General features: G+C 39.8%; 1 protein-coding gene across 5 annotated transcripts in view; it reads left to right on the plus strand.

Moving 5' to 3' along the window:
* The first annotated feature begins 302 nt into the window (after nt 1–302).
* TASOR (transcription activation suppressor) overlaps nt 303–14,514 on the plus strand; it is a 38,549-nt gene continuing 24,337 nt past the window's right edge. For all 5 annotated transcript variants that reach the window (XR_005823042.1, XM_040569006.1, XM_040569004.1 and 2 more), the window contains exon 1: nt 303–8,513. Coding sequence is in view for 4 of the 5 variants with exons in the window: in XM_040569006.1 (XP_040424940.1) it covers nt 8,123–8,513 (391 nt within the window). In the remaining variant the exon portion in view is untranslated. The remainder of the gene's footprint in view (nt 8,514–14,514) is intronic.

A 14,514-nucleotide genomic window follows, 5' to 3' on the forward strand; every position in this document is an offset into this window, starting at 1 on the left:
GTAATTTATTTCAACTGCTTCATTTTTAGAGCTGAATGAGTATGCCAGTGAAGGGAAGAGAAAGGAAAGATTTACAGAAGAAAAGGAGTAGGAAAGATGATAAACCATTTTCATAAAACCTGTTCAGCAAAATGTTTAAAAAGAGAGAAAAAGCATGGAAAGTGTTCAAATACAGGATGAAAGAAAGAATTGAATGTGTGTATTGACTTTTTTTTATTTTTATTTTTAAAATAATAGCCTTAAGCTTTTCTGGAAGCATTTCAAATAAATTACTTTAAAGCATTTCGATTTTTATTTGGTTTGGTTGTTTTTGCAAGGAGACAACAAAAAGATTTCAACAGTAAGCACAGTGGATATTAACATATGTGACCAAGACTTGCATTTGTTTCTGGTGGAAGTGTTATATATTTGGATCTTATTTGCTAGACACAAAATTGTAATAACTAAGTAAGTCACTGCACTCAATAATCCAGTACATCCCCCAAAGTTTTGTATTATTTTATCAAATTAGTAAGTAGGTGGAGCAAAAAGTTAATAGCCCACCATAAGTTTTTCTCTCTTGATTCCTTTTGGATCAAATGTTTACTAAATGCATATTCTTTCAAAACATTGAGATGATGCATTTCGGGGCATGTAGAAACCTAACAACCAGCCGGTGAATCTCAAAATACTAACTTGCATTTGTGTACTGACTATCGTTTAGCAACCCACTGAGCATCATGTTCAACACACTGTATTGCAGATGGTTCAGTTTTGCTTTACAGATACTGATTTGATCTAATAAAGTTTAATGAAAGTTTTTCCAAATCATTGTGAAGAATAAGCTTTTCAGTTTAAGAGTACCAGTGTCATTCTAGATTTAGTTAGATTTGTTTTTTTTTTTTTCGGTTCTAGTACTTCTAAAAGGCTACTACTTTTGAAAGAATGACAGGACTGTGGCATGGGATGGACAGACAAAAATATTAAAAAGGATGCGTAAAATATAAAATGCTCAATGTAAAGTGTGTGTGTGTGTATTAGTAAAGGCATCAAGATTGTCAGTACTCACAATCATTAGTAACCCTGCTTATCAGCACTGTGGGGTCTGAGAAGTTGCAGTGGTAAGCCAGCATCCGTGCTGCAACCATTCAGTAAGCACCGGCCTCTGCTTGATTCTTGTGAAGAGAACTGCTGATGATTTCTCAGGACACCCACCGCTGCACATGCAATGCTTCTGCTAACGAGGTAGTTCAAAGCTGTGTCAATTGAGATGAGATCTCTTAAGGTCACTTGCTTCTCAGATGGAAGAATATTGCCAAGGTGAGAAGGTGAAAAAGAACAAGTGAAGTGTGTAAAAAAGGCAAGAGTCAGTGAAGAACCAGAGGGGTCTAGGGCTTCTGAGATCACCGTGAGGGGATAGCAAAATAAGGAGATGAACGTGGATGCTGGATGAGTTGCAGCTCCTCTACATCTGAGGTATTAGTACTCTGGATCTTACAGTCTGGGAGAATAACGAGTGATGAGTCATCTTGCTCTCAAGAGCAAGGGAAAAGCATAGATTGCCCTAACTGAGAAAGAAAGGTGAGCAAAGAGAATATCTTTGGAGTTCTTTGAAATGTAAGGACCTTCTGAGACTGCAAAAGAAAATGTAACTCTGGTGTTTGATTCCCTAGATGTGGTCTGCAGCACTGAAAAGAGCAATGCAAGGATGAAGATGACCTATGTCCTGGAACACAAAGTTCTGCAGTGAGACAACAGGAGCAGTTAGTTTCAAGTCTGTGAAACTCAGTACCAGGGAACCAATTGCCAGAGTCTGGGTAAAAGATGGGCCCAAAGCTGAGCTCCAAGGTAGAGAAGGTGTTTCTCAGAGGCAACTCCTATTCAGTATGACCCACCTGAACCAGGGATGCTGCCTGAAGGAATGCTCTGAAATAGTTGGAACCAGGTCTCTTGAGGCTTCACAGAAATTTCTACTGTTTGAAAGATCGATATCAGAGCTCTTTGATGTTAATTTAATAGATTGATCTTATTTGAAAGTTGGTATTTTACTGTGATGCTGTCTGGCACTTAGTAGGCAGTCTTGATTCCCAGGATCTGTAACAGAGACAGGAAGAGAGTTCTGTGTATATGAAAACTTGCTCCATTTAAGTATGGGGTTCCAGTTCTTCCATATTTAATACTACTAATGAATACTCATTTTAAAATACTGTGATCAGTTCTACAGGTTGATGCTGCCACCTACTGGAAATATTTTTTTTAGAGCTGATTTGATTATTTATAACATTAAAATAATTAAAATTTAAAACACATTAAATGCATAAAAGGAAAGCCAGTAGATCTTTTCAGGCTATCACCTCAGGATCACAAACTTGTTAGAAAAAAGTATTAGCTGGGTTTCCTCTACCAATTCCTGACTTTAAGGAGACAAGCATGGACTACCCCCCCAGTTTGTCTCATCCTTTACTATCATAGGCATGTATTTTTCCCACAACTGGAAAATGACGCTGGCTCTTTCCAAATATGTAGATTAGGTTTTATCTCTGAATTTTATGAAGGTGCTTCTGTCTGCGTGGTCTATGAAGGAAATTTAATGATGCCATTCTCCTACCTTTGATCACCTGGCAACTAAAATTAGTCAGCAGGAATACTGTTGCTCAAAATTAGCACATAACCTTTTGAAGAAGTTAGATGTGCTTTGCATCATCAGTCATTTCTGAAAAGTAAAATAATTTTATTTAAAATTATTTAAGTTAAATTAGGCATATTTTACATTTCTGAATATGCTTTCATAAAAGAATACAGAGGTAATTTCTGGAGCAAGCACCATGAGCATCCCTTATAAAAATCTTCTATTTTATGGCTATTAATCTGATTTTAGTCTGTGTTACTAATGTACAACTGATTTCAGAATCAAAGGAATCTGCAGCTGCTTTGTACTTGGGTGGGAAACCACTCGGTATGAGCCAGGGAGTCATGGCTGAATGCTTGGCAAATACCAGAAACCACAGGAAACAGAAAATAGACTCTTAAGGTGACAGATTTTATAACTTCAGTGGGGTGTTTTCTGTGTGATTTTCTTTTTGGTTTGTTTTTAAGTTTAAATGTCAGAGTGTTCATGATCTCTTCCTATGGTAATTTATAACTCCAACTTTGTGAAATGGGATGCTTACTGCCTATTTTATATCAGACTTTAAGACTCATAGTGGTACAGTGATCTAGAATTGTTACATCATTTGTTAAGCAGTACTTATAGTTTTGTGATAAAGTCTCAGTTAAATCCCCAGGGTTATGTTAATACATAAAATAATTTGTACATCTGTAAAGAAGTAAGAAGTATCTTTTTTAAAGCAAGTGGTAAATATGGGAACTTTGCATGTTGTTGTTCAGTAAATGAGGAAAATTTCTTCGTACATTTGGCTTTCCTATGATACACCCTTATAATGTTCATATTTTCTACTTATTGAACATGTATTGAACATTGAAAACGCATGCTTTAGTTCATTTTCTGGTATTTGTTGTGAGAGAAAGCAATAGTAAGCATACTTTCAGTTACAAGGTAATTTTAGTTGACAGTAGTTTCCTACCCTGTTGCCTTTTTTTTGTAGTAGTTTAATTCTTGTCAAAGTTATTGAATTGGATCTATAGTTGATCCATACAAAGTAGATACATTCCCGAATTACTGGAATACAGCAAAATATGTGATTTAGACTCAATGTTTGTTCTAAAGTCTTTGAAATCTTACTGTCCGTATGTCCCACTATCTATGGGTAAGTGTTTATCTGATGTAAACAGTATATCAATTGAGCTATGGTAATTCAAAAAAGCAGGGAAATAAATGTCATATATGTATATACCTGCTAAAACTATGGTTTCCTAAAGAAAAAAAATACTACTTCTACACATATTAACATAATGGCTACTGGAATACCTTCTTTTCTTTTGAAAATTCTTTTACCTTCCCCAAAGCATAGATGTGTGTTTCAGGATTTCTTTTGGAAATAGAATAAACAGTATAGTTGGAAGGACTGTTAAATAAATGTGAATCCATCCCTGAAAAAAAAAGTCTTACCTAACTTTAAAACACCAATTAAAGAAATCCTGCAGTGTCCCCAAAGAATTTCTTGTTGTATATAACTTCTATTGGTGGACAGCTTTTCCTAAATCTCCTTTGATAGTCTCACTAACACTAGATAACACTAGATTTGTATTTTATTTATTTATTTGTTTATTCTTTTCTTTTTCTTTCTTGTATATGGAATTTTTAGTTGAACTAGGTAAAATACAGGAAAATTACTCTGATACTACAATTGATTTATAATATGCTCTTCACCTCCATTAAATCCGTACAGAGACAGGACATCAAATTCTCAGGGGGACCTTCTTAATTTATCTACGGGTTTAAACCCGCAAATGCAGTGTGCATTACCTCTGGATAATTGAACAGCATGTTTCTGCAATTAGATTAATGTTAGGTGCTATGTTTGTGTAATTTATGTAAATTATAACTATAGACTCTAATTACCCTGTTTAAACTTGGCTGGCTCCCCGAAGACTTCTAAGAAGAAACTAATAATTATTAGCTTATCTTCTTGTAACACCCTGAAGGATACTATTAGCACTACACCATTTGTGAGTTGTGAAGTTACTTTTATTTTCTAACTAACAGGTGATCTAAACAGAGATCAATAAAATAAAAGGGCTAGGTCAAAATATAGAAAAACTTTGCATTTAAGTTTGACAGCTTCTTTTGAATAGATACAGCCACAGTTAGTAGGATTTAAGATAATTGGTATGAAGAATGAATATATACAACTACAGAACCAGTATACTTTTAACAAAGAAAATAAATTTTGGACTTCTAATATTTTTGCTAATTGTTTGTAAAACTAAACATTAGGTATTGCATCCTGTGCACTGCAAGAATGGTTTATTTTCAGTAGATGGTTTTCAATTCAGTGCATTCCTCAGAGCTGCCAAAGAAAGGTCTTTGCTATCCTTAGTAAAAGAACTAAAATTCTATCATATTTCAAATATAAAATATCTGTGTAGCTTTACTCTGAGTTATGCAGCTACTGAACTTGTGCTTGCTGATAATTTACACAGCAAAGAGTTCATTCTCACACACTAGGTAACTAACGGCAATAAATCTAAACTCAAAGCTAAGAAAGTGCACAGAATATTCAAAAAACTCTGTAAGAGTGTTTTCCTTAGACTAGATTTTTTGCAATTTCTGTATTTGAAATTAAAGTTATGTGATTTTAAATCCATGAATTACTTCACCAATTTAGGGAAGCACTGGACTGAGTGTGCACAGTAGATGCTACAATGAATAGAGAAGGTGTAACATTGAGCTCTCTCCAGTCATAGCAAGAAGGTAACTGACATGCTGAGCTCTGAAGTGCTAGGCACTATGGGTTTTTAAAATTAGACAATTAATCATTTCAATGCTCTGGCATGATTTTAGCAGAAATGCGTACCGAATATAAACTCAGGGTTTCAGATCATGTCTTCCAAATTGCAAGTCTCACTCTTTACACACAAATTAAGACATATCACCATTGAAAGATGGTATATGAGTAAAACAAATAAAAACTCATCTGGTTGGAATTACATAGACAATTTTATTATATGAGATTAACAGAACTACTGCAACTTGGTTCAAAACCCACATTTAACATCACTATTACTGTGAAAAAAATTGAATTTGTATGCCTGCTTTAGAGAGTCCATTCTTCAAGTTCTTCCATTATCATGGATGACCTAGGTAATACCATTGTACCCAGATCTAATTAACTCATAAAACAGATTGCCCTATATTTATTAAAGCTCCAAACCAAACCTTCATAGTAGGTGTAACATCATGTATCAGCTAGTTTGTGAGATAACAGGATTCAGCTGTTCTGAATAGAACAGGATTGTCTAACAGATATTTTCATAACTAAGACCCCCAAATAAATTGCATATTTCAAATGGAGTAAATATACTAATGTTTTATTTAGATGTCTATTTTAGAATTTTATGCTCTTATCTTACCATGTTTAATTCTGCTTCCCATCAATAATTATATCAAATTGTTCAGCTGTTTTGGGTTTCACATATTAATATCTTTCTTTTATGAAGTTACAAGCATTGCAGCAGGAGTGAGAGTGGTGAGTAAATACTGGCCTTCAAACAGGTGTAGGACAAATGACATGAGCTAGCAAAGTCTTACAATACTGCAAAGGAATCCAACAAAGCTCATCTCTAGCAGTGGAAAAGCTAACTGTATATGTGATGGTGTTACATTATTTATTGCTTTGAAATACCAGTTACCAGCATTATATTTAAAGTCTTGAGTTTCCTTATTTAAGTTGGCACCTTTCCATGTTTTGCTACAGCACACTCAGGTCTGTAGCTATAGTATTGTTTTCTTTGTAGGTAAACAAAACTTTCCTTGTAACAGTTTCACTTTATTATTCAGCTGTCACTGAATGAAAAAAATGTTGTGCATAACTAGCCCAGCACACTACCTCTTTAGTTTCCTGCCTAGCAGGAAACTTAAAAAGTTTCTGACCTAGCTTTGATAGTACCAAGTACTACCAAAACCTGGTTTCACTGCATTTGAAAAAAAATGGAACTCTTTGGTACATGAATAATTGATTATGTTGCCTTTGATTAATCTGTAGTTCTTTATGCTACTGATGAGACATTATAGTTGGTTTACTTTTGAGAAAAGATTGCATAGTTCATTACTTGCACATGCAGTTTTTTTCTTGTTGAAGCTTGTTTGCAATTTGCAATTTTACAAGCCACGGAACACAAATAGGTATTCTCACTTAAGCATCCTTACTGTAGAATCTCTTCTGTCATGATCTTAGAAGGCTGTGTACATGTATTTAATTAAACACAAAAGAGGATTAAGGCCAGTGAAGTGTCATGGTTGAACACACAAAACTCTACACAACAATACATTTCCTTTGCAGTTAACTCTGCCCCCAAAAAGCATTAATAGATTGTATTATTTGCACTTTTAACTGATTCAGTAAGAATTTTATCACTGATACTGTTTGTCCTTGTTGTACAAAGCTGTCATTGCTGTTTTAATTGGTATTACTTTAGGCAGAAGCCCTATTAGCCCAAAAGCATAAAAAAATGTGTTTGTAGTTACTCTTTGTAATTAAGACAGGAAGAGGTGAATTGCAAGGAGGACCTGGAAGCCATTTTGTCTATTAAGAATAGTTTTGAGGGAGTGAGTCAGTGCAGGCCCTCTTAAATGCCATGCTGCTTTTTGTTCTTGGAGTTGAGGTTCTTTCGCCAAGTGTTTGGCTGCTGTCTGGGATGCAACACGAGTGTTCATCCCTGTGAGGCCAGATGGGTACCTGTGGAGACACCCTCCTGCAAGAGGTGGATGATGAGGAGTTACTAGTGTGGGGTCCAGCATCAGGCCAACACCACTTCCAGTAATATACTGGTGTGCTTCCAGTACAAACTGGCCTAGCCCAGTGTGCCCATAGCTGCCTCCCACGGATCACGGGTGCGTTTGACCACCTGGCCATGTCTCCAAGGGCTCTGCCTCCGGCTTTGTGCCCTCCTTAGGGGCCCTGTCCCCGGTTCAGTCTCCCAGGGCTCCCTCCCTTCAGCCCCAGGGGCGCTGCGGCCAGCCCCACACCCTCACATTCACCCACCCGCAGCCTGCGGTAGCAGCCGCCGCTACCCGTGCCGGCACGGATGAAGCGGGCCGGGGCCCCCTCGTAGACACCTCCGGGGGCTCGGGCCTGGGGGGGCCGTCCCCGCTGTGCTCAAGGGTCTGCTGCCGGAGCCCCCGAGCCACCAGCGGCCCCGCCGGGCACCCTCCACCGCCCATTCTCGTGAGAACACGCCGGCGGCGGCGCCCCTGCCGCAGGCGGCCCGGCGCCTGCCCTCTCTTTATAACGCTCGCCGCCAGCGGATTGGCGGAGCCAGGGCGGGCTCCGGCCCCGCCCGCCCCGTGCCGTCGCGACCGCCATGTTAGAGAGCGGGGAGGGGGCGGTGGGGCTGCCATAAAGCGAGCGGGTGGGGGGGGAGCGCTGGCTGCGGGCGGCGCATGGTGCTGGGCAGGGGCAGGCTGGCGGGGGAGGAAGAGACGGCGCGGGTTGTCGCGCTGGCTTGTCGGCGATAGGAGCGAATGGTGGATGCCGCGATCCCCGGCGGTGGCGAGATGGAGCTGGAGCTGGAGCAGCAGCAGCGGCCGGAGAAGAGCGGCGCGGGCCTCCTCGTGGCGGAGAGTAACAGAGCGGGAGCCGCCGAGGACGCCACACAAAATGGCGGACGCTCTGAGGGCAGTGGCGCTGGGGAGGCGCTGCTGGTGGCTGCTGTCGCTGCAGAGGGCAAGGGCCCCCCAAACCTCAGCATCACTAGCGGCAGCCAGCGCAGGAGCAGCGTCTCGGCGGCACTCGAGCAGCAGCAGCCGCCGCCCAGCGATGCGTTGGGGGGGCCGCCCCCTCTCCCTAAGCCCCCAGAAGACGTGCCTGTTAGGAGGAACTTTCAGATCCCCAGGAAGAGCAGAGAAAAGAAAGGTTGTGCCTTCCCTTTCCCTCCCTTCTCTCCCTCACTCCTCTCTTCATCATATTCATTAGGCAGGATCTTTATGCGCCTCACACAGCTGCATGCAAAATCCTGCGGGTGTGTAGAGGCTGTGGCATGGCTTGGACTAGCGAGGCTGCTGGGGATACGATTTCTGGTATCAGAGAGGCTTCTACATTCTTCCTTCTCCCTACCCCTCCCTCCTTTCTTTTCCATTTTTATTTTGTCACGAGGAGGAACAAACCAAACCAACTTGGCTTGAATTTCAGACTGATGCTTAAAAAAGGCAGAAAAGCTGGATGCGATCAGGGTGGGCTTTGAGCGTTGAGCCTGGCTCTGCTTCTGGTGATGCACACAGAGAAGATGGTTCTCTGGGACATGAACATGCAGAGAAGATGGTTCGCTTTCTCTTCCCCCTGCCCTCCTCATGGCAGGAGAGGGGTGTACCCCTCTGTAGGGTAGACTAGCAAACACTGAGCAGTTTCACTTCAGTGATGAGGTGCAGAAGATGGTTCTTGTCTAGTGAGAGTTCCTCTCTTTGCAAGCAGGAAACAAGCGTCCCATGTTCATGTGCCTCCTGTTGGAAGTTCCTCTTCCCAGCGTCCTCGGTTTGTTTTTTGTATTTTGAGTAACTCTTCATCTAAAAGCCTGTGGTGTTTCGTGCTTTTCATGAGATTCCATTGGCCCCTGCTTATCTTTGGTTTCGTTCAGTGGCACTGAAGATGTGTCTTCCTGAAACCTATCTCAGTTCTTGACCCGTTGCAGCTTGGGGTCAGTAACTTAGTACGTAAGTATTAAAAAATACCTGTTCGCATAGGCTTCTAGTTCTTTAGTGAAGTCTATCTTCTTGAAATACTTTCTTCTGTAAGGAAGAGATGAAGGTAGGTTTGTTTCGTTATCCAGTCTTTTCCTGTCCCTCCTTCTGTTTTTGGCAATAACTTCCCCTTTCTCCTTTTCTTTCCATCTTTATCATCCCCATCTCTTGAGGGGGTATACCAGGCTGGCAGAGGTTCATTGCAAAAAGAATTGGGTTGATTTGGAGGAGGAAAAAAAAAAAAAGCTGCTTAATCTTCATCTGATGGGGAAATGTCTGGAAAAAACATGGTGCCTCTTACACTTTGTTATCTCAAAACTAAGTGTGATTCCATTTGAATACTTTTAATTAAAACTCAGAAGTGTTTATTACTTAACCACAGACATCTGAAGTTCTTGTCTAGCACTTGGTTCCAATGTGAGTGAAAGTCCATGAAATACCTTGTTACGTCACATAGTTCATCATTTGCCTCTGTAGAGTTATCTCTGAAGTTTTAAAGTATGTAGTTCAAGCATCAGACTCCTTGTTAGGGTAGAAGAGGAAACCATTCTTATTCTAATTCTAAGTACACTTGCAGATACCAAGGTTGTTTGACCCGTTTTTAGGGGTTTACTGGAGTCCTCTTTCTTTCCAGCATACTGAAGATTCTTGGATGTTTATTCTTAAGTCATATTGGTGACTTAGAGTTTCCGAAATACTCAAAACAGACTTTACATTCTGTCTACAGTGCTTGTGGGCTTGTAATTGTTTATGGTTGCTTGACTGTTTGGTCTTGCACCATGTCATACCATAATACAAAGTGCTGTGAGAGAGCGTTTCCTAGGCAAGACTATCAGAAGTGGGCAAGCATAAAAATTGCCAATGTGATTTTTGAGGAGAACTGAAGTGTTGTCGATACTGGCGTTTGAGAAATGATACAATTAAATCATCTCTGGAACTAAATGAGAAGATTAACAGTGCATGGATCATCTGACCTTATATTGGCATACACTTAAAAGGTACATGGTTCCAGTGTTCAAGTACATCTTGTTAAATAAGAAGTACAGACGTAACATCTGTCCCTCTCAAAAGAGCTGCTTTGACTAGATTCCTTCCAGCATGAAGCGATATGTGGAAGCGTCTTCTGTCCTTGTTTTTGGAATTGCCCTTGTTTTGCTTTCCAAAATTCAATGTTTATTCCTGGACCTACCGTACTGTTAGGTACCTGCTGTCTTGGTTATGAAGACTAACCTGTCATGTGAAAACTATAAATTCTATTCAGGATAAAGTAACGTCCTTTTTTTTTTCTTTTTTTTTTTTTTTTTGTTTTCCTAAATGTACTTCTGGAACAACTTTTCATTGTGAAGTTATGAAGTTCACACAATGACATCTGTGAAAAATGTAAAGGAAAAGCTATAGAAAGCTTAGGATGCAGTTCCTTATTCAGCTCTTCTGGAATTTATCTGCAAACCTATTTGGAGGCTAATGAGGGACCAAAAGTTGATGGAAAGAACCTTGCCATTGTGGAGGAATGCATCTGGAGGTTGCATACTTCTTAGAACTAGCTTTGGTTAGCTGTCACAGAATCTTCTTTTTTCCTAGTGGAAGAATTCTGGAAGCCAAACCTTATGGAAGGTTGGCTTTGAGGTGGTGGAGGTTTTTTTTTAGTTTTGTTTTTTTGCATGTGTGCATGCATTTTTTGTCTAGTTAAAAGCAAGCTGTCTTGAAGTTGTTTTCTGTTCTTCGTGGTATACACAGTTTAGTAACAGGTGGTTACGCTCTCCTGAGTTGCTTGGCTCTTTTTCATGTTAGTACTGTAGCCTATTGCCATGGCTGCTTCTGATTTTCTTGTCAGATTTCAGATGTCCAAATCTGCCTGAGACTTCAAAGATCCTTTTTGAGTAAGACGAGGAAGACTTATTCTCAAGATAAATCATTGGAAGCATGCTTTTGCTTACTGAACTAACTTCAGCATAGGAGTGCTTTTACCAGAAGGCAGTTCCAAAAGTGCTTAAGTAGCTGCCATTGACTGAAGGGATTGCTTGCTGGTAAATATTGGGCTCTTACTTCCATGGCTGATAAAATTAACAAATGAATGCAGTTTCTCAGTCATAGTGGGGAGAGAAAGATGTCTTTGAAATTCTTAACAAGTACTTGCTTGGAAGACTTGGTAACTTAAAAGCATTTGATGTTTCATTTTTTGTCTTTTGTTTTCTAATCTTCCCTATCTTTAGTTGGGTTGTATATCTGCTATTTGCTACCTTATGTTTCTGCATAAGGATTTTTTTTTTAAGCCATCCTTGTGGTAACTACTTTTGAGAGCAAAAGACATTTTGGGCTGAGAAAGATCATGCAACTCCGTCCTTATGCTTCATTCACAGCACTGATTCTTGATCTTAGTCTTAAAAAAAAAAAAAGACATGAAAAATGCTCTTTTTTTATAGCAGGAGCAGTTGTTTATGAAGAGGTTAACGTTCTGCCAACTTATCTGATAATAAAATAAGTAATTTGCATTTCTTCAATTAAAGGGTAGTTCAGGATTCCTTAAAGAGAATGCATCTCTCATCCTTTTCTTTGTATTCTGACTTAAAACCTGCTAGCTCCAAATTCCATTTACTCAAGTTGAATCAGCAAACAATTGGGAACGTGAAACTTACAGCAGCTAGGGAGCTCCATGCATCCAAACACACAGCCTCGTGTTGGTCCCAAGACTAGGGACTGTATTAGTTAATCATATTTTCTACCTAAAAAATGCATACCTATTTGACAATACATGAGGTAGAAACTAAGTAGCAGTACTATTTATTCTTACTTCCGCAGAGCAAATTGGCAAAACCTCCAGTAACTGAATGTGTTGTAAGGACTAGCATGCAATATCCTTACATAAATTTCTGCCTGATTTACATGGGTCAATAAAGGTGCAGCAAATCCATGCTAGGTTTGTACAGTGAAAAATAAATAACACATACACTCCTTTCAAGTGATGTAGGACTGGAGATAACCATGACAATCTTATCCTTTTGTTATAAGCACAAGATTTGGTGACTGCTATAGATGGACTGATTTAGGACTTAGTTTTTATTTCTTGTTTCTGAACTCTTCTGTGTGGTATAGACCCTCACATAGTGACTGTAACCCTTTAGGTAATAGCTAGCTGCCCTTTAGCATCAATGCACAGACAACAGATCAAGAAGCACTGCCTTACTTCTTACCTCAGTAGGTCATGTTTCAGGTTTTTCTGTCCTTGTGTTTTGGCATGTGCATCATTTTTTAAAGAGGGCACAGAGTACATTGTCTTCACTTGGTTAGTGTCTTACCAAGTCCAAATCCCGCAGTGCCGCCAGTTCTGGAAGGATGGACGAAGCAGTTTTGAGTCTTCCATGAAGCATATGATTAGTGCGCTCAAAGACTTGTACTTGGATGAGGAAAAGCAACTTCATACCATTCAGTGTACCTTTTGTTTGACTGCTGTATATGGTAGTTTATCTGAAATTCAAACCTAAGTCACCTATTTTTTTGTTTTGTGGTTACGGTACTGTCCAGTGGTCAGTATACTAGATTTTCCATGCTCTGTCCATCATTTGGCACCTCAGAAGACAATAGAAACAAAATTAATAGGCTGCTCTTGAGGAAGAAATGAATGGTTGGTGCAAAGTTCTCAAACTTAGTGTAGATTGGCTGCTTCTACTGTGTATGAAAAGATAGCAAGCAGACAGTAGGTTTTGGTAATAAAATCTGGTGTTTATAAATACTCTGAAACAAAAAGTAGCAGGTTAGTTCTGTAAGGATTTTACATTCAACCGATTTCATTCATGTTCCTTTTCTCTTGGTCAGTGGATGACATCTGATCATGAAGCTAGTCGGTCAAACTAATTAATGTGTGAAGTGACGCAAGGTTACTTACCTGTGTGATGATTGCTGTTCTTGTTCACTTTGTGTTACTGTGGGCAGTGAGCATCAGAGGAACAAATGCCTTTACTGTGCAAGTTTTGGGTTTATTAAGCATTTTTCTACTAAAAGGTGGATCTAAGTTCTCATTCTTGGACTGATTAGATCAGTTAGGTATCAGTCTTGTTTTAATGTTCTGTACCTAAATACACTGAAAAGTTAAAATCTCAGGAGTGACCTGTGCCCAAGTATTTTAAAATATTTCCATTTTCATCTGTCTTTTCTGCAAAGGTAACAAAAGCACTTCCAGTTTCATTAGTACCTCTGGTGACTTTATGATAGATAATGCTTATTTAGGATGTACATTTGGAGAAGCACAGGAGCATACAGATATTACTGAATAAGTAACAACAGCAATAAAACCTACTTTCAGTCCTCTGCTAAGACACTGAAGAATTGCTATATTAAAAAAAAGCTCCAAAGTACTGTACTCTATAACGAAAGGGGTAATGTAGAGCCCTCCCCTAAATGTGTTGAGCGCTGCTGCTGCAGCAGTTTATGTAGGGCCTTCCTAGCTGAAGAGCAGGGCACTGGCCGTTCTCCAGTGAGTCTGTCTCGGCTCGCTCTCTAGAGCTTTACACAAAGCGGGGAATATTTAAATACATGGGAACAGCAGCAGTATTGGAATGAATGGCGGGATCTTCACCAATGTCATCATGTGCCTCTGCCTAGATTTGAGCCCGGGCAGTAGGCGCGGCATCACGTAGTCACGGGTCACCAGCGGGTCCTGGGGAGTCTGCTATTGCCTGGGCTCAATGGTAAGAGATGGCCTGGGTTTGACAGAGCTTGCATTTCTAGGGAATAGGGCTGTGTGTGGGGAGGACACGCACAGTAATTGTCCAGGAAACGTGAAATGTGGGCAAGCAGTTGCCATTGGAAGTCTGTCCTACTGGTATTTTAAGCAGAAGAGGACTTAGCAGTACGTGAAGCCCATTCCCTACCGTACTGCGGTTTGATAACTCAAAGCGGAGAGGGGCTTGGGGGCATGAGTTGGGTCAGGCAGTGCTCTTCAGTGTATTTCATTAATAGTTTTTTTAATAGTTATGTATCTAGCTAATAGTTTCTTTCTTCAATACAAGTGCGTTCAATCTTACAATATTACACTAAGTTTAGAATCTCTTCCGCTTCTGATTATCTGTACTCCCAAATTGCTGTCAGCCTTTTTGAGAATGGAGTTGGATTATCTGTACTCCCAAATTGCTGTCAGCCTTTTTGAGAATGGAGTTGTTATCGCAAAAAGAGCTGTTAAATAA

The sequence above is a fragment of the Cygnus olor genome, chromosome 10 (genome assembly GCF_009769625.2).
Source record: "Cygnus olor isolate bCygOlo1 chromosome 10, bCygOlo1.pri.v2, whole genome shotgun sequence".
Classification (NCBI taxonomy): domain Eukaryota; kingdom Metazoa; phylum Chordata; class Aves; order Anseriformes; family Anatidae; genus Cygnus; species Cygnus olor.